Source organism: Myotis lucifugus, unplaced genomic scaffold (assembly GCF_000147115.1).
Source record: "Myotis lucifugus unplaced genomic scaffold, Myoluc2.0 scaffold_8, whole genome shotgun sequence".
Lineage (NCBI taxonomy): Eukaryota > Metazoa > Chordata > Mammalia > Chiroptera > Vespertilionidae > Myotis > Myotis lucifugus.
This window is the reverse complement of record NW_005871056.1, coordinates 2,039,523-2,063,407: the sequence shown is the minus strand read 5'-3', so window position 1 is coordinate 2,063,407 and position 23,885 is coordinate 2,039,523. Positions and strand designations below refer to the sequence as shown.

Here is a 23,885-nt window from a genome sequence, read left to right as displayed (position 1 = left end):
GCCTCAACAAAATTAAGTAAATCATCAAAAAGTTATTAAGAAAATTCTACTAGAACATAGAATAGGCACAAGTTATTTCCAATTGTAAAGAATGGAAAATGCTCCATTAACAGGTTGGTGATGAACTCAGGCTTTGAAGAATGAACTGTCGGGAATCCAACAGGGAGGAATGGGTTAGTAGCATTCCCAAGGACAAGTAATGCAAAGCACAAAACCTGTTCAGGGAATCGTGCCACAGCACTGGCCTAAAAGGGAATTGTGGAGGGACTTCCAGTTTCTGGTCCTCCATATAAGGAGTCTGGACATTGCTACTCCATCCTAACAAGTAAAAAGCTGAGAAGACTAAGAACCAATTACTCTTCTTGGATCCATAAGAATGGGGAAGACACAGGGCAAACTGCTGTCCCCAAGACTGGAGAGACACAGGCAAATACAGGGAGTCACAGCTTGTTAGAGAGACTCACAAGTGGGAACCAGTGTGGGTAGGAAAATCTGAACTCTAATTGATGAATTACTGAGCTCAGTGTGAACAACTCTGAGAGTCAAAAAACTCCAGGTGGACCTGTCATAGAGGGGCCTCACAATATTGTGAGATCTACTTCTGGGAGCTGGACGAGGTTCCCACAGTAGTATTAGAGAAAAATCCCCCACCCCCACCCACAGCTTCCATCAAGGGGAAGGGAAAAGGAGCCAATGTGAACACAGCACTGTTCTTCTTAACAAGGCCAATTAAAAGACAAAGATTGTCAGCATGAATAATAATAAAAAAAGATCCAAGTATGTTACCTACAAGAAATCCATTTTAAATATAAAGACACATGTAGATTAAAAGCAAATGGATGGAGAAAAACATACCATACCAACACTAATTACAAGATAAAAAAGAGCATTACATAATAATAAAGGGGTCAATTATCCAAGAAGACAAAACAATCCTTATTATGTATGAACCTAAAAAAACAGCATCGAACTATGTGAGGAAAGAACTACTAAAATTACTAAGAGAATCCACTTCCATGGTTGGCAATTTTAACACCCTACAATCAGATGGACAGTTCTGGAAGGCCGAGGATCATTAAGGACATAGTTGAACTCAACATCATCAATTAGCTGAATATAACTGACATCTATACACTACTTCATCAAACAATATCAGAATACACATTCTTTTCAAGCTCACGTGGAACATTCACAAGACAGACCACATTCTGGACCATAAAACACAACCTTAACATATGTGACAGACTAGAAGTCATACAATGTCTGATCTCAAACCAGAGATCAATAATAGAAAGATAAGTGAAATCCTAAAAGAGAGCTGTATGTGTGTGTTAGTCCATTCTTCTGCAGACCACAGGGAGAGTCATAGAACCTTTAAGATGAAGCAAGTATCACGACTAGAAATGTGCTTTGAGGAGACAAGGTTGTAACACATGGATAATAGTGGAAAAGGTAAGTAACAGATTTAAGAGAACAATAAACAATGGACTCAAGGTAGGAGGTAAAAAGAACCTGAAACAGAGCAGTAAATATAAAACAGAACCGATGTGAGAAAACTACATATAATGACTCCCTACTCTGTATTTAAAAATATAAAATGTATACCCTCAAACCATCTACTCTTAACCACCGTTAATAGTGCATCTTTAGTCTAAGTCACTAATTACTCAACTTAGAATACTGCAATAGATTCATTCCTACCTCCACCTTCACTCCAATATCACAGCAGCCAGAATTATATTTTCAGATATCACACGCCTGCTCAATATCCTCTAATGCAGCGGTTCTCAACCTGTGGGTCGCGACCCCTTTGGCGGTCGAACGACCCTTTCACAGGGGTCGCCTAAGACCATCCTGCATATCAGATATTTACATTACGATTCATAACAGTAGCAACATTACAGTTATGAAGTAACAATGAAAATTTTATGGTTGGGTCACAACATGAGGAACTGTATTTAAAGGGCCAGAAGGTTGAGACCACTGCTCTAATGACTTCGCATTGCAATTGTAATGAATTCCAAACTCCTATCTGTGGTCTGTAGGACTGCTTGTCTGGAATTTGAGTTTCTCTCAACGTCCCTACTTAAATCACTTGCTTCCAGCCATACCTGCCTTCCCTTTGTTCTTCTAAATACTGAGTTTATTTTAACTGAGGGACTTTGCACCAGCTGTTCCCTCTGCCTGGAGTGTTCTTCCCCTAGATATTCACATGACTGGCTTTTAAAATTTGTTCACATCTCACTTCAAATGTCATCTTCTCAACAATGCCTTTTCTGATCACTGTTCCTAAAGCAGCCATCCCCTCTAGTTCTCCTATTACCCTTCTTTATTTCTTCACAGCAATTCCCTCCCTCTACAACTGCCCTCTGTATCTATACATGCTTATCTCACCCTCTACCCGCCTGCGCTAAAATGGTTATCTTGTGATAGCAGGACCTTGTCTGTCTTTTGCACCACTCTGCCCCCCACCCCCTCCAAAGGATCAGCCTGGAACAGTGTAAACATTCAATAAATAAACATTTAAAAAAACAAAATTCTTATCACAGATGCCAGTGACTGAGTAGCATCGTATAATATTCACTGAGCTGTACTTCCTTTCGTCTCCTATTGCATTATGAGCTGCCTTGCAGACTAAATTGAAAACCATGGATTTTAGATCATGTAGTGCCTTCTAGAGAGAATGTATTACCTAAAGTAATAAAATTACTCAAGCTACTCAGCTTTTATGATTAGGCAATTTGGTGGCTTTACAATAAGACTGACAGTCTTACCCTACAAACAAAGTTACTTGCCACAAGATACATACAGAGATGACAAGGAAACTTACTCTAAATATGGAGAGAGCCTTCTGGGAAAGAGGTATGCAACCTCCCCACTTGTGCTATGGACTATAGGGCTTCCTAGCTGCTTTCCCTGAATCTTGGGTTTGCCAACTTAATTAAAATGTATCAGTGGAGATTAATTAACTTATATACATGCCATAAGAAAAATGCACAGAAAATAAGAAACCAAATAGTTACAAGAACACAGCTTTCAAAAATAACACTTTCTAATAGCAAAGCAAAAATGTTTGAGCTAAGTAACCAAAATGATGAACATACCCTCCAAAGCCACTTCCAGCTAGGTTTGGCTATCCGCATTTTATTTCCCCCTCTGTTTGCTGTTTCTTTTAGCCAAACTGGCACACCTGGCCTCTGAGTGTGTGCTTCTGCCCCATGGCACAGGTCCTCCACTTCCATCTAATAATGGTATGAACGCTATTATCCTTATTAGCCACTTCAAGCTGAAGCGGTCAATTTTTCTAAGATAACTGCCTCGCATCTGAAAGAAAGAGGTACCTTTACTGCTGGGTTAGCAATATATACCTTTGATTTTGTTTTTAGAGACCTGTTTTACTGCCACTAATTACCTAGTTACTTAAATGACTGATGAGGAAACTTATTATTTTTGTTTTATTCACAAATGTTAATTGAGTGCCTCTTGTGCATCAACACAGTGGCCTTCTACTTTCCAAGACGATAATGGGAGCATTGCACATAGCTACCCTACACCTCTGAGTGGAGCTTCCCTGTAAGTGGTTACTTCTGGTAACTGGATAACTCAAGCTCATCAAAATTATCCCAAATCTCTATTCCCAAACCAATACCATTGCCAGCTTTCTAAGATTTTGTTGTGTTCTGAACTCAAGATTCCTCTGAATTTTTGAAGCAAATTTCATTTGTTAAATATGTAGAATAACCTTAAAAGTAGTCCATGTCATTTGATTATTCTGTTTGGATCTGGAACAGGCAGACAGGCAAAGCTGCAGAAGGACTTGGAAGAAGGCCCCAGAGATACTCATGCCTCTGTATACCTGGCTCATCCTAGACCCCAATGATTAAATCAAATTTACTAACATGTATGTGCTTTTTTATAGTTTAAAGTATAAACATATCTCATTTACTTCTATTACAAATATATTCATATAACAACATTATGAGGTGATTGCTATTTTCCCCATTTTATAGAAAAGGACACTCAGGAGAAAGACATTCATTGAAAGTAATTTGCTCAAGATTACATCATATGTTGCTATAACTTACCCTAGGATCTTTTTACACAAATTCCATGTACTTCTCACTATAGTACTTGACCCAGAAAAATAAGGTCAATGTATAAAAGGTATGGATATTGACTATGTGCTAAATAAGAAACTGCTTTTTCACATGGTAAATACTGAGTAGACTGAGAGAAGAAATTGTTTCAAATCTCAATGGCTTCAAGAGGAAGGGAAATAAAGAGGGTAAAAGTAATAGCAGTCATTTAAAAAAGTAATTTGGTTAGAAGGGAATTCAAAGGTGTAAAGCAAGAGATAAATCTTTCTAGCAATACCCGTATTATGAATACATAATACAACCTTAATCAGAAGCACATGACTTAAAATAATTGTGAAAAATTGAAAAAATGATTAAATATTATTTTGTGTCAACATTATAAATATAATAATTTATTTTGAAAAATGGAACACAGAAATCTATATTTTAAGAATAGAAAATGATAGTTATTATCAATACTTGGCCAAAATAACTTTGTTATTAACATAAGACTCCTCAATAGATTTTGGATTTTGCTAAAACACAGAGGTAATACTAATTTTAATTATTGAAAGTAATTTATAAATAGTTCTACATACGTTCTTGTGACATCTTGTTCAATCATCGATCGGAGTTCTTTATCTTGGAAGAATTTATTCCAAAGACTCTGAAATAAAGAGAACAACCTATTTAAAATAACCTCACACCTTTGTTTGACTTTGATGATCTCAATTTAATAACTTAAATTATTAAATTTATCCTTCTTTGAGTTATCATTTCACATTGCAGGTAGGAAACCTGAAACTGGAGCGATTTTATTAAATTCTAGTTTACTTTCAGACACATCCTTATTCTAACACCAATTTTTCCAGAGATATTATTATATATTAGAGGCCCGGTGCACAAATTTGTGCACCCGTGGGGTCCAGCAGGCCTGCTCTGATGGAGGCTGATTGGGGGTGGGGCCAGTGGGGGGAAGGGGACACGGGAGGTTGGCCAGCTGGCCTCCAGCCCTATTGGGGTGGGGGGGCAATCAGGGACAGCTGGCAGGGGGAGGGGCCACAGACTGTTGGCTGTCGCCCCAACCCTGATCGGGGTGGGGAGCTGATTGAGCTGGATCAGCTGGTTGGCCACAGCAGTGCACATCATAGCGACTGGTCATTCTGCCATTCGGTTGCTGGGTGCATATATATATATATATATATTTAAATTATTTTCTGTTATCTATATAAAATGAACAATACTTTTACTACTATGTACCCGGTACTACCTCTAAACTACAAAAAGTTCTGCTTGGATTAGAGTAGGCCATAGCCCAATTGGTCCGACATGAACCTAACCTGAATTCCCAATGTTTTCTACAAAGTTTGGTCTTCTAATTTAATAGTTTTTTGTTGTTGTTAATCCTCACCTGAGGATCTTTTTTCCATTGATTTTTAGAGAGAGATTGAAAAGGAGGGATAGGGAGGAAGAGGGAGGAAGAGGGAAACATCGATGTGAGAGAGAGAGACATTGATTGGCTACCTCCCACATGCCTCCTGACTGGGGCTGGAAATGAACCTGCAATCCTTCAGTGCAAGGGATAATGCTCTAACCACTTAGCCCCACCAGACAGGGCCCAATTGAACAGATTTTTACGTACTTCTTAAAATGTGAATTTATGTAAAGTTTTACAATTTACTTAACAATATTTTATGCTGCTATACCATAGACTAAATTATAATATTTACTAGAGGCCTGGTGCATGAAATTCGTGCACGGGTAGGTTCTCTAGGCCGAACCAGTGATCAGGGCCATTCGGGACCTTCCTTCCCCACTGCTGGCTGCCGGCCGGGGGCCTTCCTTCATTCCATGCCTCCCCCTGGTGGTATCGCACGTCATAGTGAGTGATCGAACTCCTGGTCTAACTCCCAAGGGGACACTTTGCATATTAGCCTTTTATATATATATACACTAGAGGCCCGGTGCATGAAATTCATGTGTCCCTCAGCCCAGCCTGCACCCTCTCCAATCTGGGATCCCTCTCACAATTCAGGACTGCAGGCTCCCAACCGCTCGCCTGCCTGCCTGCCTAACTGCCCCTAATCACTTCTGCCGCCCAGCCTGATCACCCCTTAACCACTCCCCTGCCAGCCTGATCAACGTCTAATTGCTCCCCTGCCAGCCCGATTGCCCCCAACTGCCCTCCCCTGCTGACCCGGTCACCCCTAACTTCCCTCCCTTGCCAGCCTGGTCGCCCCCAACTGCTCTCCCCTGCTGGCCATCTTGTGTCCACCTGGGGGCGGCCATCTTGTGTGTTGGAGTGATGGTCAATTTGCATATTACTCTTTTATTAGATAGGATAGATATGTATCAGGGAAAAATGCTAATGTTACATATTAACTAGAAAAAAATTTCTATTAGTAGGAAACTAGGAATTACAACAGTAATTAAAGAAATTATACAACACTTATAAAGAAGTAATTATTCCTAGTCTTCACGAGAATATGAGTGGAGGTAGGTCTAACCTTTTCCCTATCTTTAAAAACTTCTTCATGGAATCACTACAAATAGTTTCCTTTCTTCCTCTGAGTTAGTCCTACAAAGTGAACCCTTCTTTTTCTATCATACAAGGAGGCTTTCCTACCACTCCCTACGGCACCCTTGATAAAACAGTTCCATCCTCATCTTTTTGCTCTTCTAGCTCATCCTTAGTTCTTAAAGACCCCCTTGGGACTTCTCCTTTGTAGTGGCATTCCACAGATATGGATCATACACTTCCTCCAACACAGTATATATATAGATGAGAAAATTTCTATGAGGTTTTAGGTAGTATGTGAGGGTGAAAAGAAATGGTATGAAATAACGCTGCTTTTGTGGTAACCGATAACCAGTCTGATAAACACGTGCTTATGGGCAAAAGAAGTTGCGATAGGAATAAACGCGAATTTTACCCCTTCATCCTGTGAAAGGGGATTATTGATCATCAGGTCCTGCTGGCCAACGACCTTCCTCGGGTTGGTGATGTGCTAGGGAAGAAAGAAAGAAAACAAGAGATCAGAGGCCACTGGACTTTAAAGCACACATCTGAAAACAATTATATTAATTAAAATGCAACTTACTATTTCTTTGATGTTGCTATACCATGCTCTTAATTCTTTAATTTTACTTATCCACTGATTTTTATCTTGAGGAAGAACACAAAGAAATAGCTGTCAAGAAGAAAAAAAAAACTTTTATAAAAATCATAAGAAGTAAAGTGTGAAACTATGCCAAAGAGAATCACCTGAAAATTAAGATATCTATATTCCTGGCATTTCATATTTCTATCATCATTCTAATTCTCAATAAGTTTGGAGATATTTAAGAAATATATATTTGGATAATTCCAAATGTGAACAAAGGCCACCCTCCCCCCTAAGATCTCAAAAGCTACACCACAAAATGGAAGCAACCTTCTCTCCAGATATATATTAATAATGAACAAAAAAATTCACTGAGGTTCAAGTGTGGTTCCGATTTTACAGTCCTAAATTGCTATGCCAGTGAAATGGAGAAGTACTGTTTGGGGTAAGAGAGGACATTAACAGGCATAAGGTTCAGTTAGTAATTTCAAGGTTTAAGATTTGTCTTGAATGAAGCAGGTAGAGGACAGACTAGAGCAATCTGAGGACACAGCCTGAGAAGTGAAGTCATTCCTTTCACAGCAGAAAATTCAATTTACAACCGGCAATCAGCTTATGAAAATAACAAGCATTCTTAAAAAGACAAATTTGATTTAATTTAGCTTAATACATTAAAATAAATCTGGATTTGAGTTTATTTTCCGCAAATGAATGATACTAAAGTTAAACAACAAAGAATGGAGGGGAGAAGAGGCACAAATATTTGTATACAAATATTTCATCAGCAGGTCTCCTGCCTTCACTGCCTGCATCTAACAGAAGAAAAATGTATTTTAATTATTAAATCTAAATTATTAAATCTAAAACTGTCTAATACATCATGTTTCCTTACTGTCTGTACTTGCAGATTCCGAATGCTCAATTCATGCAGATCTACCCTTAAAAACTTCCAGTAAAAGTCATTTTAGAAATGAGACTAAACCTAAATTAATTCATTTTGAGTAGAAAAAGGGACAATATTTCCAAGCAACTAAAATGATAATTGTGGATTATTATTACCAGTTTTGGTAACCAATGGCCCTTTCTAAAGAGATTGACCTAATTCCCTTCCACTTCTTCTTGCTGCCCTACACTGTGTGTCCAGTCAAAGAAATACAAAAAAATCTCTCCTATATGCTATTTACGAAGAGAAAAGAAAGGATGGATAAATGATGGCACTAGATATAATAGGAATCTGAAAGTAAATCCCCCCTCTGCCCCTGCCCCACTTCAACAGTTTCTGCAGCGGCTGGGGCATGTTAAGGTGTTGCTTTGAATTCTGCACCATCAAATGAGATGAAAAAGCTGTTATTTCAAATGACTCCTTTACCATCACCAGTTATTTAGAACTAAGGTGGTTCAACCTTATTAGTAAATGTTCTATGAAAGATAAGCATGGATGGCCAAAAAAAGTCTAAAGTGCAACTCCTGGAAAATTCAGTGATCCCCCGAATGGGTAATCTTCCAGGGCATCAGGTAATGTGTTGATATACTGCAACCGCAAACTGTAAATAAATATTTTCTTCTTACCTTCCAGCAAATGCTGCGGAACCTGCTGCTTCTCAGCTGCCCATTAATCCCCTTCTGCCTTATTGTTGCCAAGTAATTGTTGTTTACAAAGAGTTCCTCCCATTCTTTCCTATATGCAAGAAACCAAACCATGGAGAAGCTTTTGTTAAAATTCTTCTGCTTGGAGAGGAGTGCTACAGGAAATTAATTTTAAATAAATCTAAGAAATGCAACTTTTAAGACGTATATATTTAGTTGTGCACTGTTTCTGAACGCATGGCTGTCTTTTTGGACAGAGTTCTTCTGTAGATTTAATGAATATGTAGATAGCTATAATTATGCCAGCTACTGAAATTCATAATGTCTATGGAGGCTATTTCATTTCCTCTAAAATGTTGGTAGTGCAGTTCAGTGAATAGACAAGACAAAAAATGAATATTAGCATAAGCTTATGACTGCTTTAGCCATTGACAAAGATATACGTGCTCCAAAAACACACAATAAAAAGGTGCATTGTTGATTACATTGGCTTCTCACATGAAATATCTGTTGAAATGAACCCATTTCTCTTCAATGTCAGGCTGGCAGGTAGATATACCAGAAGACTGCTTTCTTTTATTTTTTAGTGCTATTTTCTATTGAAATCTCTGGTACTTCTTTCTACATGATCTGTTTTAAAATTTTAACAGGTGCAGGAAAATTTGAAAAAAATAAACATCAAAAAATTAAGAAGCCTCACTGTAAAAACTGTTAAAGGCAAGCTTGAGTACCTTGCAGTACCTATGGCTGAGTAGATAAACAACTGAAATATGCCTCCCAGGCACACAGACACCAGGGGCCTAACACCTGTGCCTCATTAATATATAAGTAAATCTGCTCTACTGGGAAACAATTGGAAATTAATTGTCCCAAACCACTTACTGAGTTTGAATAAAGGAAGTAGACTTATATTCCCAGCATCTTATACCAAACTAAACATCAAGAAACATTAGTCAACAGTTGAGGCAACCGAGTACAGCTTTGTGAAATTTCTCTCAGATATAATAATGACACAAGAAATGTGTAATTTGAAAATTTTTAATCAAAGCTAAAAGCCTGGCAATCTCTTCAGAGACTTACTCAAAAGAAAACCTCTGAAACCCTCAATCATTCTTCCCCACACACATGCAGCTGCCACTGACCAGACCCAAGTTATTTTGAGAAAGGCCAGTCTTACGCGCTATGGTATCTGACACTCAACTGTACACGTGGAGTTAAAAAACCAGACTGTGGAGCAAGCACATCTTCTCCACAGTTTTCCAGAAGAGTTACCAGGGCAATGGCACATTCCCACGGCCTGGAGCAGGAGAATCTCCGGCCTCAGCCTGCAGCACTGCTCCCTGTCCCACCAAGCCTTCTGCCTTGTGGGTAAGTATCCCGAGTGGGACACACACCCCACCATGCAAACTTCTACCACCACTCCATGCAAACTTTCTACTTTCATCACTCTATTCGTAAGAGAGCTACTATTTCATTTTTATTTTAATTTGATTTTATATCATTAATGAAACTGAAAATTTCTCATGCTTTTTAGGTCATTTTATATTTCTTCTTTTTACAACTTCCTTTCTTGTCCTTTGCCTATGTTAAGATGTATAGGATAGTGGTTAAGAAAACAGACATCAGAACCACACTCCTGGGATCAGAAAAACAGCCAATGTACTAGCTACTCAACTAGCTATGCAAGCATGAGCAAGCTACCTAACCTCCTTGTGTCTCTGTTTCATCATCTGTAAAATGGAATAATAGTAATACTATCATCTCCTTCAAAGAATTACTATGAGGATTTAACTGTATGGCAGACCCTCAGAAGGGTGCACCATATATCATAACATTCACAAAATAGTATTATTGTTAATAATGTTATAATGCTTTTATTATAGTAGGCCTTATCACAGGTCTGAGAGAGCTTTTCATACATTAAAGACATTACACCTTTCCTGCCATCTATATGTATTTTTAACCCAATCCTCTTGATTGTTCTACACCCTGAAGCTTTTTAATTTGTATGTAATATAAACCTAACATTAATTTATCTTGATGATCTTTCCATTGTTTTTATGCTGAAGTAGTTCTTAGCCACTCCACGGTCAAAGAAATAGTCACTGAAATCTTATGGTTTTAAAAATCACTTTAGTCCATTTGTGTTACCTGTAGTATTTTAAATACATTATCTATTTTCCAGCAATATCACATACATTATCCACCTCTTATTGTTCAAGTTTTGTTTTTATCCAGGTTTTAATAATACTCAAAGACAAGATCAGCAATGAGTACAAAGAACACTACAGGAGTATATCTCAGAAACTGTACATTCATATAGCTTGTGGTCTGTAAACAAAAAGTGCAGATTTCAAATGTATTTTAAACCCAAGAGGAATCAGAACTCATGAGAGACGATGCAGCTCCATGGCCTGAAAACACCGATGCATTCTAGATCTGAGACGGAAGTGTGAGGCAATGACTCCCTAGCTCTTGAAAAATCAGCTTCTATTCAAAGGTACCAAGATATTGTGAAAGTAGACACAGCTGGTGGCTGGATTCATTGCCATCTTGTGAAGTAAGCAGCCTTTTAAGGTCAAGTTACATACTCCTTATGTAATGAAGGATAATCATTTGTTAGCTTAAATAAGATCCTGTGCCTTGATTACAGGGTTGGCAAAGAGAAAAGGAGACTGAGGCATGTGAAATGGAAACACTATCCCTGAAATTCACAATCATTTAAATTTATTCATGGGTGCTTATAGTTCCAATTAAGGTTTAACATCTCAAACTGATGAAGAGCTCTAACAACAGAGCAACATAAAGCCACAAGATAGCCTATTAATTGTCTTTCTCTCCTCTGGAATAGTGTTTTGTTAATAAACTGTGATACAGAGTATACATAATAAACATTTAGTGCCTACCATGTGCTTAACACTCAGATATATATTTTTTAAAGCATAAAGTTAAGAGAATAGATGTATATGCAAACCAATAATGATGTGATTAAGACAAAGTACTCTGGTAATACAAAGAAGGGAAGAATAGTTTTATATCTAAAAATTAACACTCAGTATAGAAAATAATAAATACTAGCACCATGGGCATGTAGCACCATGTTGGATAAGATGCTACATCCAACAGCTGAGCTGTCAGAGGTTTGACAGACCTTCAAGAGCAAAATGTTGAAAAGTTTAGCCCTTTGAGGGGAGCTGGACTACCGGACTTGGAAAAAGAAGTGTAGGTACTGAGGAGCCAGAGGTGGAATTTTTCAGTTTAATTAATAAAAAATAAAAGGTAGTTGCTAAACTCTGTCATATACCATTAGTATATATACTGTTACTGTAATAGCAAAAATCTGGCAATGATGTCATTAAAATGCTTAAAATCCACCTATGTCATAATATATAAGATTTTAGATATATCACCTTTTTAAAAATCATCACCTGAGGATATGTTTTTATTGATTTTTAGAGAGGAAGAGAGAGAGAAACATCAATTGGTTGCCTTCCATAGGTGCCCTGACGGGGGATCGAACCTGAGACCTTTTGGTGAATGGGACAATACTCCAACCAACTTAGCCACCCAGCCAGGGCTAGATATTATCACTTTTAACCTCTAAACAACCCTCCTAGGGTAACTATATTTAATCCTCTTTATAAATGAGAAAACTAAGACTCAGAAAAATCAAATATGTTGTCAATAGAAAAAAGGAATGAGAATTAGCTTGAGCATCTTCCTGGAATAACATGGAAAACACTACTACAGGGAACATGATACTCCAGATATCCAAGACAAAAACTGCCCGTGGCAACAAGGCAAGATATTAGTGTGCCCTTATACTTTCTTCCTTAGATTTTTAGTTTTTTTAACATCAAATACAAGGGTATAGAGAAAAGTTGTCACCAGTTGCACTGAGAAGGTAAGTCAACAACTGCTGTGGGTGGTTATGGACTTCCAAGAACATTTATATTTGTAAAAGCCTCAAATGGAACAGATGCAGTGGTTCTCAACCTTCCTAATGCCGTGACCCTTTAATACAGTTCTTCATGTTGTGGTGACCCCCAACCATAAAATTATTTGTGTTGCTACTTCATAACTGTAATTTTGCTACTGTTATGAATCATAATGTAAATATCTGATATGCTATATGTGTTTTCCGATGGTTGCGACCCACAGGTTGAGAACCGCTGGGCCATTAGAGACTTGGGCCTTGAGGACTCTCTTGACATAGCACTATTGCCATCTAGTGGCAATTACTCTGCCTTGCAGGCACTGGGTCCCTGAAAACATAACCAGCATCTCAGCAGAGAGAGGCAGAGATAAGCTGGTTTCCTTTTTCATGCCAATGTTAATGAATTAGTAGTGGCTGCCTTGGAAGCATTGTGTTGAGAAGGATTCTGAGCCTACCTTTGTCCTCCTCAAGAACGTTGTTACTAATTAAAAATGTTGGCCGTGAGCACTGCAATCATTTCTAAGTAAATGAAATCAACTTCTACAGCAGCAGTTGCTGCCTTCCCTCTAAGACCAACTTAGGTAGTTAAGCCTCCTGCAATAGTTTTTTTAAACATGGAGATCAACTCGAGTATGCAGAGAATAAAAATACAGCTGATGATCATAAGGTACTATTTCTAATTATGTATTTTAAGGTAGTATTTTCCCAAGCTTTGAACATAAAATTAATATGAAACTAGTTAAAGCCTTCCAAATATAATTATTTAAATACTTTTGTAACCTAAATAATGCATAAGTGACTTAATTATGTGGCAATTCTGGACTAGAAAATTTCTGAATTGTCCCAAATGGTGATAACGCTAGAGAATACATCTTATACTGTATATTTTATATGATGGCTTCTACTCCATTTTCGGGCATTATTTGGACAAGGGAGAATGTCTCTAGGGGCTCAAATGACTACAATAATTGAAAGAGTGCAGAGACTACATAGAGCAGTGGTTCTCAACCTTCCAAATGGCGCAACCCTTTAATACAGTTCCTCATGTTGTGGTGACCCCCAACCATAAAATTATTTTCGTTGTTACTTCATAACTGTAATTTTGCTACTGTTATGAATCGTAATGTAAATATCTGATATGCAGGATGTATTTTCATTGTTACAAATTGAACATAATTAATGCATAGTGATTAATCACAAAAACCATATGTAATTATATATGTGTTTTCCGATGGTCTTAGGCGACCCCTGTGAAAGGGTCATTCGACCCTCAAAGGGGTCGCGACCCACATGTTGAGAACCGCTGACATAAAGTCTAGCTAGCTCTTAGAATCTTCAATACTTGGTTTAGAGAAGCTACTTTGTTTTTTACTTTGTTTTTTGCTGAGAGCAGAGAAGGGATTATCTCTGGGGAACAGGAAGGAGGGTGGACACATGTTTCTTGGAAGTGTCCTAAGGGGGAAGTGTGCTAGAGGCGTCCTTAAAGATGACCCCCAGATAACTGATGTGTTGTTAAATAGCCTCTATGGTTGGCCAGTCAACCATGATCATCATTTTTTATATTTGACTAGAATAATCGTAAAACTCAAGGCAAGGGCAGGATGAAGTTGATCTTGAAGCAGGATAAACTCAGAGTTAGATGAGTAGAAAATATTTGAAGATAAAAAAAGTTAACCTGATGCAAAAAGATTTATACAATTTTTTAATCCTAAAGTGCATGCCAATATTTGAAAAATTGCCCTATTAGTTTTTATCACATTTGCTTTATCAAATGTATAGGAAAAAGGAAACAATAAACTTGTAATCTGTTTCTAATCTGTCTAGAAACATAGTGGAAGATTTCTATTAATGAAGGACTGTGCTATAATTCCAATACTCCATGTAAGAGTATGTAACTTTATAACATTTTAAAGGTATGATTTTAAAAATGCTATTCAAATAGAACAAGGAACATCTAAAATAAAAATCAATGGGAATGTGAGAAGCGTAAATTAGGTATGTCGGCATCAGACTGCAGTGTGGCACCAGATCTGGGTAAGTTACAACATTAGGACTGCAGGTGCCAAGATCAACCAGATAAACACTGATGTTATCTATAATTACCTCATTTTTAGCTTAAATCACAGGTAATGAGGGAACTCAGAGATTCTAAAAGGCAATTAGAAAGTCTACTGGCTTTTTCGCTTCCTGTATCAGGAATTTTTTAAAACTTACTTTTACTTAAAGCTTTTTTCCTCCATAATGAAACATCAGGACATAGCACTTATATATAAAAAACCAGAATGCACAATTGCTCATAAGCTTAAAATGAATTTCTTCTGTGTCTAGGTGAAATGTGTTCTCATGTGACGAGGCTCCCTTGAAACAAAGGCAATAATAGCTCAGTTGTTAAAAGTAACTAATGATGATGTTTTGATTCAGGTTTGGACTTAACATTGAATTGAGAAATCTTGAGCCTCCACCTCTATATCCACAAGGACATAAAGAACTGAGTAGCAACAGTTTTGGACTGTTAGATAGAATATTATTATTTTTTAAATAAAACATGTATTGTTTTCTTCAAAATGTTTTAAGAGCTTCTAATTCAGGGTCATGTTAAAGTAGGTAAACTCAACAAACATTATTTAGAAAAATGTATCAAATAAAGCTATATCATATGATTATAAAAATTAAGTACATAATAAAGACACATAATCAAAGGATCAGCATTTAGAAATGAGGTGATAAAGGGATCCTATACCAGACAATGTCTATGAAATTGTCTGGAATGAATACCTTTTATATTCCATGGTTTACTGATGTTTCTTATATAATTAACTAAAGGCCCGATGCATGAAATTCGTGCACTTTGTGGGGGTCCTTCAGCCCCGCCTGTGCCCTCTCACATTCTGGGAGCCCTCGGGGGATGTCCAACTGACAACTTAGTGCTGCTGTGGAGGCAGGAAAGGCTCCCGCCACCCCCGCTGTGCTTGCCAGCCATGAGCCTGGCTTCTGGCTGAGTGTGCTCTCCCTGTGGGAGCACACTGACCATCAGGGGGCAGCTCCTGTGTTGAGTGTCTACCTCCTGGTGGTCAGTGCATGTCATAGCAACCAGTTGTTCCACCATTTGGTCGATTTGCATATTATATAGGATTGCCCAAACTTGGAAGCAACAAAGATGTCTTTTAGCAGATGAATGAGTAAATAAACTGTGGAACATTTAAACAATGGAATATTGTTCAGTGATTAGAGGCCTGATGCACGAAATTTGTGCAAGGGGCTCGCCCTCGCAGCCCGGCTTCGTCCTGAAGGTCATCTGGAAGGTCATCTGGATGGTTGTTCTGCTGTTTGGTCTAATTAGCCTATTAGCTCTTTATTATATAGGATAAGGAAAAATCCCTTTCTCCAGCCACCTCCCTGCAGACCTTCCCTCCCTCTTCCCATTCCCCACCCACCTCACTTAGCTTGAGATTTGTGGTAATTAGCATGAGCTTGATATCTAACTTTCTGTATGATGAAGAATTTGGCACACATTCTATAATGTAAGCAATACTGTAAGGGAAATACAGAATTTAGAACCAATTATTTTCCAGTAATTTAGAAACAGGCATTTATTTAGCAAAATCAGATATCTTATTAAAACTCTATTTTATCTCTTAAAGTATGTTTTCCAAGACTGTGTTGACTTACAGAGTTTTGCGCCTATAGAAATAAATATATGCTTGAAATACTTATCTTAAAAAGGTTAAAATGTATATTTTAACTGAATCCCCCATTTATTCGATATCCTGTAGATCAGCACCATCCAACAGAACTTTCTGAGATGACAGAAATGTTCTATATCTGACTGTCCAATATGACTAGTGCAACTGAAGAACCACATATTTTATTTTATTTCATTTAAACATACATTTATATAGTATCTTGTGGCTACTGGTCCTCATATTGGGCAGCAAAACTCAAAGTATTTTAAGGATGATGAACCATTCATATATATATTCAATCTTTAAAATAACAACTATAAAGGTTCAAAGGATATAAACAGTAAAAATACACGATACATACTCACACATAGTGCTGTTGGGTTAAGAAGACACGTGTTAGAAGTTAAATAATATAAGTGGTTGAAAATCAAGGTAATTCCATAAGGGATGTAACACAATATATACTTAATTATAAGTAAAAGGTGCTACTAGTAAGATCAGATATAGATGTAATAAGTTATTTTAGTCAAAAAGTCTCTATCTCATTGCCTCTCCTGGTCTGTGTTTCTGTCTCTACCACCACTGCCCCTTGCTTAGTCCCACTTCCCTCTTCTTCCATTCACATACATGAAGAAGTTGGGAAAGCACATCTTTAATAATGACAGTGATACATCTATAAGTTATCAAAAATTATCAATAGTGAATCACGAGCCTAATATAACCATCCTCAACAACAGACTGGTTCAAAGATCCAGGAAATGGTCATTTTAAATGAAGATAAATGGTTCATAAGATAAACTTTAGTTTCTGGTTAATATGTAGTTTATAATTTGTTTGGATTAATGTGTCTGGGAAAATACTTCACATGGGCCTCTGAAAAGGTAAGGAAATATCCATACCCAAGGCCTACTAGAAAATCTCACTGGATTATAATTTCAAAAAAAACTCCTCACTAATTTAAAAATCTCCAGGCTTCACAGACAATAGTGTGGTAAAGGCATGAGGAGGGGTGGGGGGCTGGGTGGGGGGGCAAAGGAAGGGAAATGGGGGACATTTATAATACTGTCAACAATTTTAAAAACACTCAGAAAAAATCCTATATAATGAAAGGCTAATATGCAAATTGTCCCCTCAGGAATTCGACCGACCAGGAGTTCGACCGCTCACTATATTGTGTGCTGACCATCAGGGGGCGGCACGGAATGAAGGAAGGAAGGAAGCCAGCAGCCGGGGGAAGGAAGGCCCTGGCAGGCAGCCGGGGAAAGGAAGGCCATGGCCAGCAGCTGGAAGGCCCAAATCGGCCCTGATCACCGGCCAGGCCTAGGGACCCTACCCGTGTATGAATTTTGTGCACCGGGCCTCTACTAAACAAAGGAACAAATGTATTAATTAATTAATTAATTAAAACTCCACACCTCATTTACCCAGCATGATGAAAGGCCAATGTATGACTTTTTTTTTTCTCAACAAAAAATTTTGAGAGTATCAAAACATTTATAAAACCAAGTGATCAGCTCCCAATTTGTATAATGTTTACATAATTAGTTTTTAGAAATTCTAAATCTCTACAGGTTTATCATTTGCTCAATTTTATTTATAAAAAATAAAGACAGCCCTGACCGGTTTGGCTCAGTGGATAGAGCTTCGGCCTGCGGACTCAAGGGTCCCGGGTTCGATTCCGGTCAAGGGCTGTACCTTGGTTGCGGGCACATCCCCAGTGGGGAGTGTGCAGGAGGCAGCTGATCAATGTTTCTCTCTCATCGATGTTTCTAGCTCTCTATCCCTCTCCCTTCCTCTCTGTAAAAAATCAATAAAATATATTTTAAAAATAATAAATAAAGACAACAAACTAGATGTTAAACTGTTATACATTCTAGCTTCACTTCAATATCATAAACTATCATAATCTTTTTAATTAAGAAAAAAAAAGAAATAAAGCTAAGTGGAAGCAGAGTAAGGGCTGAAAGAGCCCTCCTGTGACTAAACATTCTTCAATAAACTTTTTGGACATTTTAATATTCTCCAAATGTTTCTGAGATTCTGATTATATTCTAGTTGGTTGAAGTTATTAGAAATTTGACCCCTAGATGTGTTGTTATATATCCAAAGAAATGGGGGCGGGGGGCGCAGAATCCTTTTTCTTAATACTGGTTTTGGGCAGGAGGAGGGAGGGCTGGGGAAAACACTGAAACAAAGAAACCAGGGCTATGGAGACCTACCGAGTCTGCACTGTTTCCCATGAAGGCTAGAACAGTAGGAGGAATAGTTTTATTACTGATATTTTAAAACAGTTGCTCTGCATCATAGGGGAAGATGAAACATTTTCTCATGACCTCTTAGCCCAAATTAAATTGTGTGTCATAAAAATTCCTGTGTTAGGCAGAAGTATTCTCCATTGCTGAAATTTTTTATTATTTGAAAGTTCACCTACTTCAAAAGGACCCAAATCTTGTCATGACTTCACAAAAAGGCCTTTTGTTATTTGCTATTCTATTATCCATATATTCAGTAATTCAGATTCCAAATGCATGCCACAAAAATTTAATTATATGACCACAGACATCTCTATGAACCAAAGAGATGTCTCCATAAGTAACAACTTTATATTATGGAATGCTATTATAAAACTTAAAGTTGGCACCATGAAGAAAATTCTCATTTTGCTACAGAGTCTTTAAAGAGTAGGATTAGCAATGGCATCTAGAGATGGAAAGGCTGGGGTTCCTTCTCTAGGGTCCTTCAACAACCCAGGTGGCAGTGGCAGAAACAGGAATGGGAGCAGCGTTAAAAATGTTAACAGACCACTCTGGTTTTATTTATTTACTAGAGGCCTGGTGCACAGATTCGTGCACTGGTGGGGTTCCTCAACCTAGCCTGGGCCCTCTCGCAATCTGGGACTCCTCAGGGGATGTCGGACAGCCAGTTTTGGCCTGATCCCCACAGGCCAGGCCGAGGGACCCCACCGATGCACAAATCTGTGCACTGGGCCTCTAGTATGCATATAAGATCTTTGGTTAATCTCTTCCTACCTATCCCCCTTCCCCCTGAGATTCATCAGTCTGTTCCATGTTTCCATGCCTGTGCATTGAGTGTCTGCTCCCAGGTGATCATTGTGCGTCATAGCTACAGTCACTTAGGCTTTTATATATATAGATTCTACTCCACTCTCTCCACCCTCTTACAGATCTCTCATGTGGAAAAACAGTCCCTCTTCAACCTACACAGTCAGAATACAAAGGAGAGAGGCAGGCTCTGGGTGGGGCCCAGTGGTAAGGTAGGGAGTGGCAAGCAAACAACAGTAGTTCCGTGGGAGATTATAAACCTACTAGAGGCCCGGTGCACAAATATTTGTGCACTGGCGGGGGAGGGGGGTGGGGGGGGTCCCTCAGCCCCACTTGTGCCCTCTCACAGTCTGGGACCCCTTGGGAGATAACCATCTGCTGGCTTAGGCCCGCTCCCCAGGTGGCAGATGGCAGGCCCGATTCCTCGGTGCCTGCCCCGCCTCCCCGGGTCATGCACACGGCAGGGCCGATCCGGGGGTTGGGGTGCCGCCCCGGGTTGGGTTGCACACGGGACGCCTGGGCAGGCCAGCCGATTGCTGCTGCCCCGCCTGGCCACCCCGGGTTGGGTCACACACGGACGCCCGCTGCCCCGGGTCGCAGATAGCAGGCCAGGATGGCGGCAGGGCAGGCGGGATGGCGCTGTCCCGCCCCACTGCCCCGGGTCGCGAATAGCAGGCCTAGATGGTGGCGGGGCAGGCTGGATGGCGCTGTCCCGCCCTGCCTGCAGTATGCAAATTAGCTGCCATCTTTGTTGGCGGTTAATTTGCATATCACACTGATTAGCCAATGGGGGTGTAGCAAAGTTACGGTCAATTACCATGTTTGTCTATTATTCGATAGGATTATTATGGATGGTACAAAATCCAAATAATGAGAGGTCTGTGCCTGGTTCAATGATAGTAGAGCTCTCATGCTCAAGAGAACTTGAAGATCTAGAAGCACATTGAAAACCTGGAAAGAGAGTTAGGAGATGCTGTTCAACTATCCTGATTTACTTCCAATTGATTGAGAGACCTGGGCATGTCATCATAATGACTTTCCTAAACTGAGTGAGTAGATTGAGAGTATTCAAGGGTATGTCAAGCAGACTGAACTACTTCTATATCTTTCTCAGAACATTGTATCTATAATCATGGAATGAAAACAATGTCCATATGTTCAGATTATACCAAGACGTCTTTTACATTTCAAATACTCCCTCATTAGCAGGCTATTTCTTATTCTACCCCATAGCTGCTCTATAGATTTTCCCCATATTTCTAGGCATATAATTTTCATTCTCAATTTTATCATTATCAAGTATTTCATTTAATTTTGTGGGATTTAAAGACACATTATTAACACCCAGTTACATTTATTATGTTTGATTCAAATATACCAAACATCTATGATATACTGAAACCTTAAACTTGAATACTGTATAAAGAGCAGTTCAGCAAAGTAACAATGTCTCCACAATGGAACAAATATATGTAAATAGCCATGTTGTGGGTCATTTTAGCTGTCTTTACAGATAAGGGCATAATTTTGTCATTGAAAAAATGTAAGGCCAATCAAATTCATCCATTCTAATAATGCAAAAAAAAACTGCATTGCTAAAGAGTAGAAAATGAAGATTGTCTTTTTTCATATTCTTCACCCCAGAAAACTGCTGTCCTAGAATGTCCAGTAAACATATTATCCTGTCCCCAGCCCCCACCTCTCAGTTCTAATTACCCCATCTGGTATCCCCCTGCTCTTGGTAAAATGCTCCCTTTACAACACATCATTATCTAAGTTAGTTGGTTCCATGTTTGTCTCCCCTAGACCATAAGGACACCAGGGGCAGGGTCTGTGTTTTATTCCTCTTTGGGTCTTGGTGTTGGCGGTTTAGCACACTGGCTTGCCTATAATGAGTGTACAATAAAGATTTGCAGAATGATTGAAATATGTTACCTCTCTTGAACAAAACAAACAAGCGAATAAACAAAAGATATAAACATAGCAGATATAAACATATCAAAGAAACACTTTTAAAAGCTCTGGGTTAAAAATAAAATGAAAAATTGGATTATTAACCACTGTTATTTCCCCCCAAAAGGCAAGGTAATCTGATATAAAAAATAGACAAATATTGAATATCAATTTCTAATAAAATATTCAATGAAAAGTTCATCCTTAAAACTATATCTTTGAAAGTTACAAATAAAAATCAGATATGAAGCATTACATAGAGCTAACAATTTAGTAAGCTATTTGTAAAATGTTTCAAAAGACTTATAACTTTCCAAGTTTCAACCCTAATCCTATGCATTTTTTTCTCAAATTATAGATCCAGCAACACACTTCAACATCACGAACCAAATATTTAATTGATTTTTTCTGTTTCACTACCATACCTAAAAAGAGCACATGCTAATATATATAACAAATTCACTACAAAAGTTGACAGTGGGCACATTCCTACTAGAAGACAGAAGCATGTCCAGGGGAAGGGACCTCAGTGCTTACTGACTGAGAGAAGCTTAGCCTCATGTTTCAAATGTATGCCTGTCTTTTCAAAGATAAACATTTACACAGTCTTTAGATGAGTGCAGCTTGCAGCTGACAATGTAAATAAATAAATATGAAAAAAATTTCCCCTAAAGCCTGGCTACAGGTAATAAAAAGGGCTTGAAGAGGTTTATGAAGGAAAGGAACTCAAACTGTAATATGAATACTCAAGTCAGTTTGGGTGATGTTAATTTAAGGCTATACAGTCATGCATCACTTAATGATGGGGCGATGTTCTGAGAAATGAATCCTCAGACAATTTTCTCATTGTGCAAACATCATAGAGTGCACTTACACAAACCAAGATGGTTGAGGCTACTATACACCTAGAATAGATGGCACAGCCATTGCTCATAGACTACAAAACTGTGCAGCATTTTATTATCCTAAAAACACTGTAGGCAATTTTAACACAACAGTATTTGTGTATTTAAACATATCTAAACACTGAAAAGGTACCGTAAAAATACAGTATAAAAGGTAAAAAATGGTACACCTGCATCGGGCACTTACCATGAATGGAGCTTGCACTAACTCTGGGTGAGTCAGGGAGTGGGTGAGGAGTGAATGTGAAGGCCATACTGTACACTACTGTAGACTTTGTAAGCATCACACACTTAGGATGCACCAAGTTTCTAAATATATCTATTTCTTTATTCAATAATAAGCTTAGCTTACTATAACATTTTTACTTTATAAACTTTTATTTTTTTTAACCCTTTGACTTTTTTAATAATACTTAGCTTAAAACACATATTGCACTTTTGTACAAAAATATATTTTCTCTTTTTCTTTCTGTTTTTGTTTTTAATTATCATCTGAGGATATGCTTATTGGTTTTAGAGAGAGAGGAAGGGAGAGAAAGAGAGGAACTTCAATGTGAGAGAGAAACACTGATAAGTTGCCTTCCGTATGTGCCCCGACCAGGGATGGAACCCACAACCTTTTTGGTATACAGGATGATGTCCAATCAATTACCACCTGGCCAGGGCTCTTCTTTCTTTATATCCTTTTCTATAAGCTTTTTTTCTATTGAATTTTTTTTTACCTTTTAAAATGTTTTGTTAAAAACTAAGACAATCACACATAGCAGCCTAGGCCTATACTGGGTCAGAATCAATATCATGGTCTTCCAGCTCTCTATCTTGTCCCACTGGAAGGTCTCAGGAACAATCGCATGCATGGAGCTTTCATCTCCTATGACAGAATGCCTTCTTCTGGAATACCTCCTGAAGGACCAGCCTGAGGCACTTCTTGAGGAGGTATTACTTTTTCAGAAATATGTCCATAGTGGTTTAGTTCGTTTGTCTCTCTTTGTCATCACAGATATACTTATAAGCAGATAACCCACTATAAACATTCCTCCCTAATAATGAAAACCTTTCAGTGTTTGGGATCATGTTTTAAAACTTTTTAAGGAGCCTGCTGAGGTCTGCAAAAGCTTCTACTAAACCCTTTACTGTGAATTTTCTTGGGGGTTCTTTTTCTTCTCTTGCAGTTTCCTTTTCTCTTACATCTTCTTCAGCTATGAGTTTCTGTTCTGGTTCCAATAACTTATTAGTCAATTCCTCAGGAACCATCTTTAGGAGCTCCTCAATGTCAGCCTTGACATTGTTTGCCCTGTTGATTTTTACAAACTACTTATCCTTGGCAAATCCTCTGAAGTCATAGACAAACTTCTGAGTATCTTCTTCCAGATACCATTCATACATGCCTTGGAAACATCACTTCAAGCCCAAGCAAAGTTCTTGCTGCAGTTACAGATATTGTAATCCTTCCAAATCCTTCAGCAATGCATCAGTGTCTTCTCAGAGTCTTCCTCAGTTGCAGTAATAGCCTGGACAAAGGTCCTCCTCTCAGGGAGTAGGCCTCAAAAGCTGCTATAACTCCTTGATCCATTGGTT

The 23,885-nt window shown here is 38.4% G+C and overlaps 1 protein-coding gene across 7 annotated transcripts in view; it reads right to left on the bottom strand.

The window, feature by feature from the left end:
• Nucleotides 1-23,885, bottom strand: part of TBC1D5 (TBC1 domain family member 5) — a 417,125-nt gene that overhangs the window by 176,275 nt on the left and 216,965 nt on the right. For all 7 annotated transcript variants that reach the window (XM_014450492.2, XM_014450532.2, XM_023749459.1 and 4 more), the window contains 4 exons: nt 8,750-8,858; nt 7,178-7,267; nt 7,010-7,084; nt 4,676-4,743 (listed from right to left, as the gene is read on the bottom strand). In XM_014450492.2, the coding sequence (XP_014305978.1) occupies nt 4,676-4,743; nt 7,010-7,084; nt 7,178-7,267; nt 8,750-8,858 (342 nt within the window). The remainder of the gene's footprint in view (nt 1-4,675; nt 4,744-7,009; nt 7,085-7,177; nt 7,268-8,749; nt 8,859-23,885) is intronic.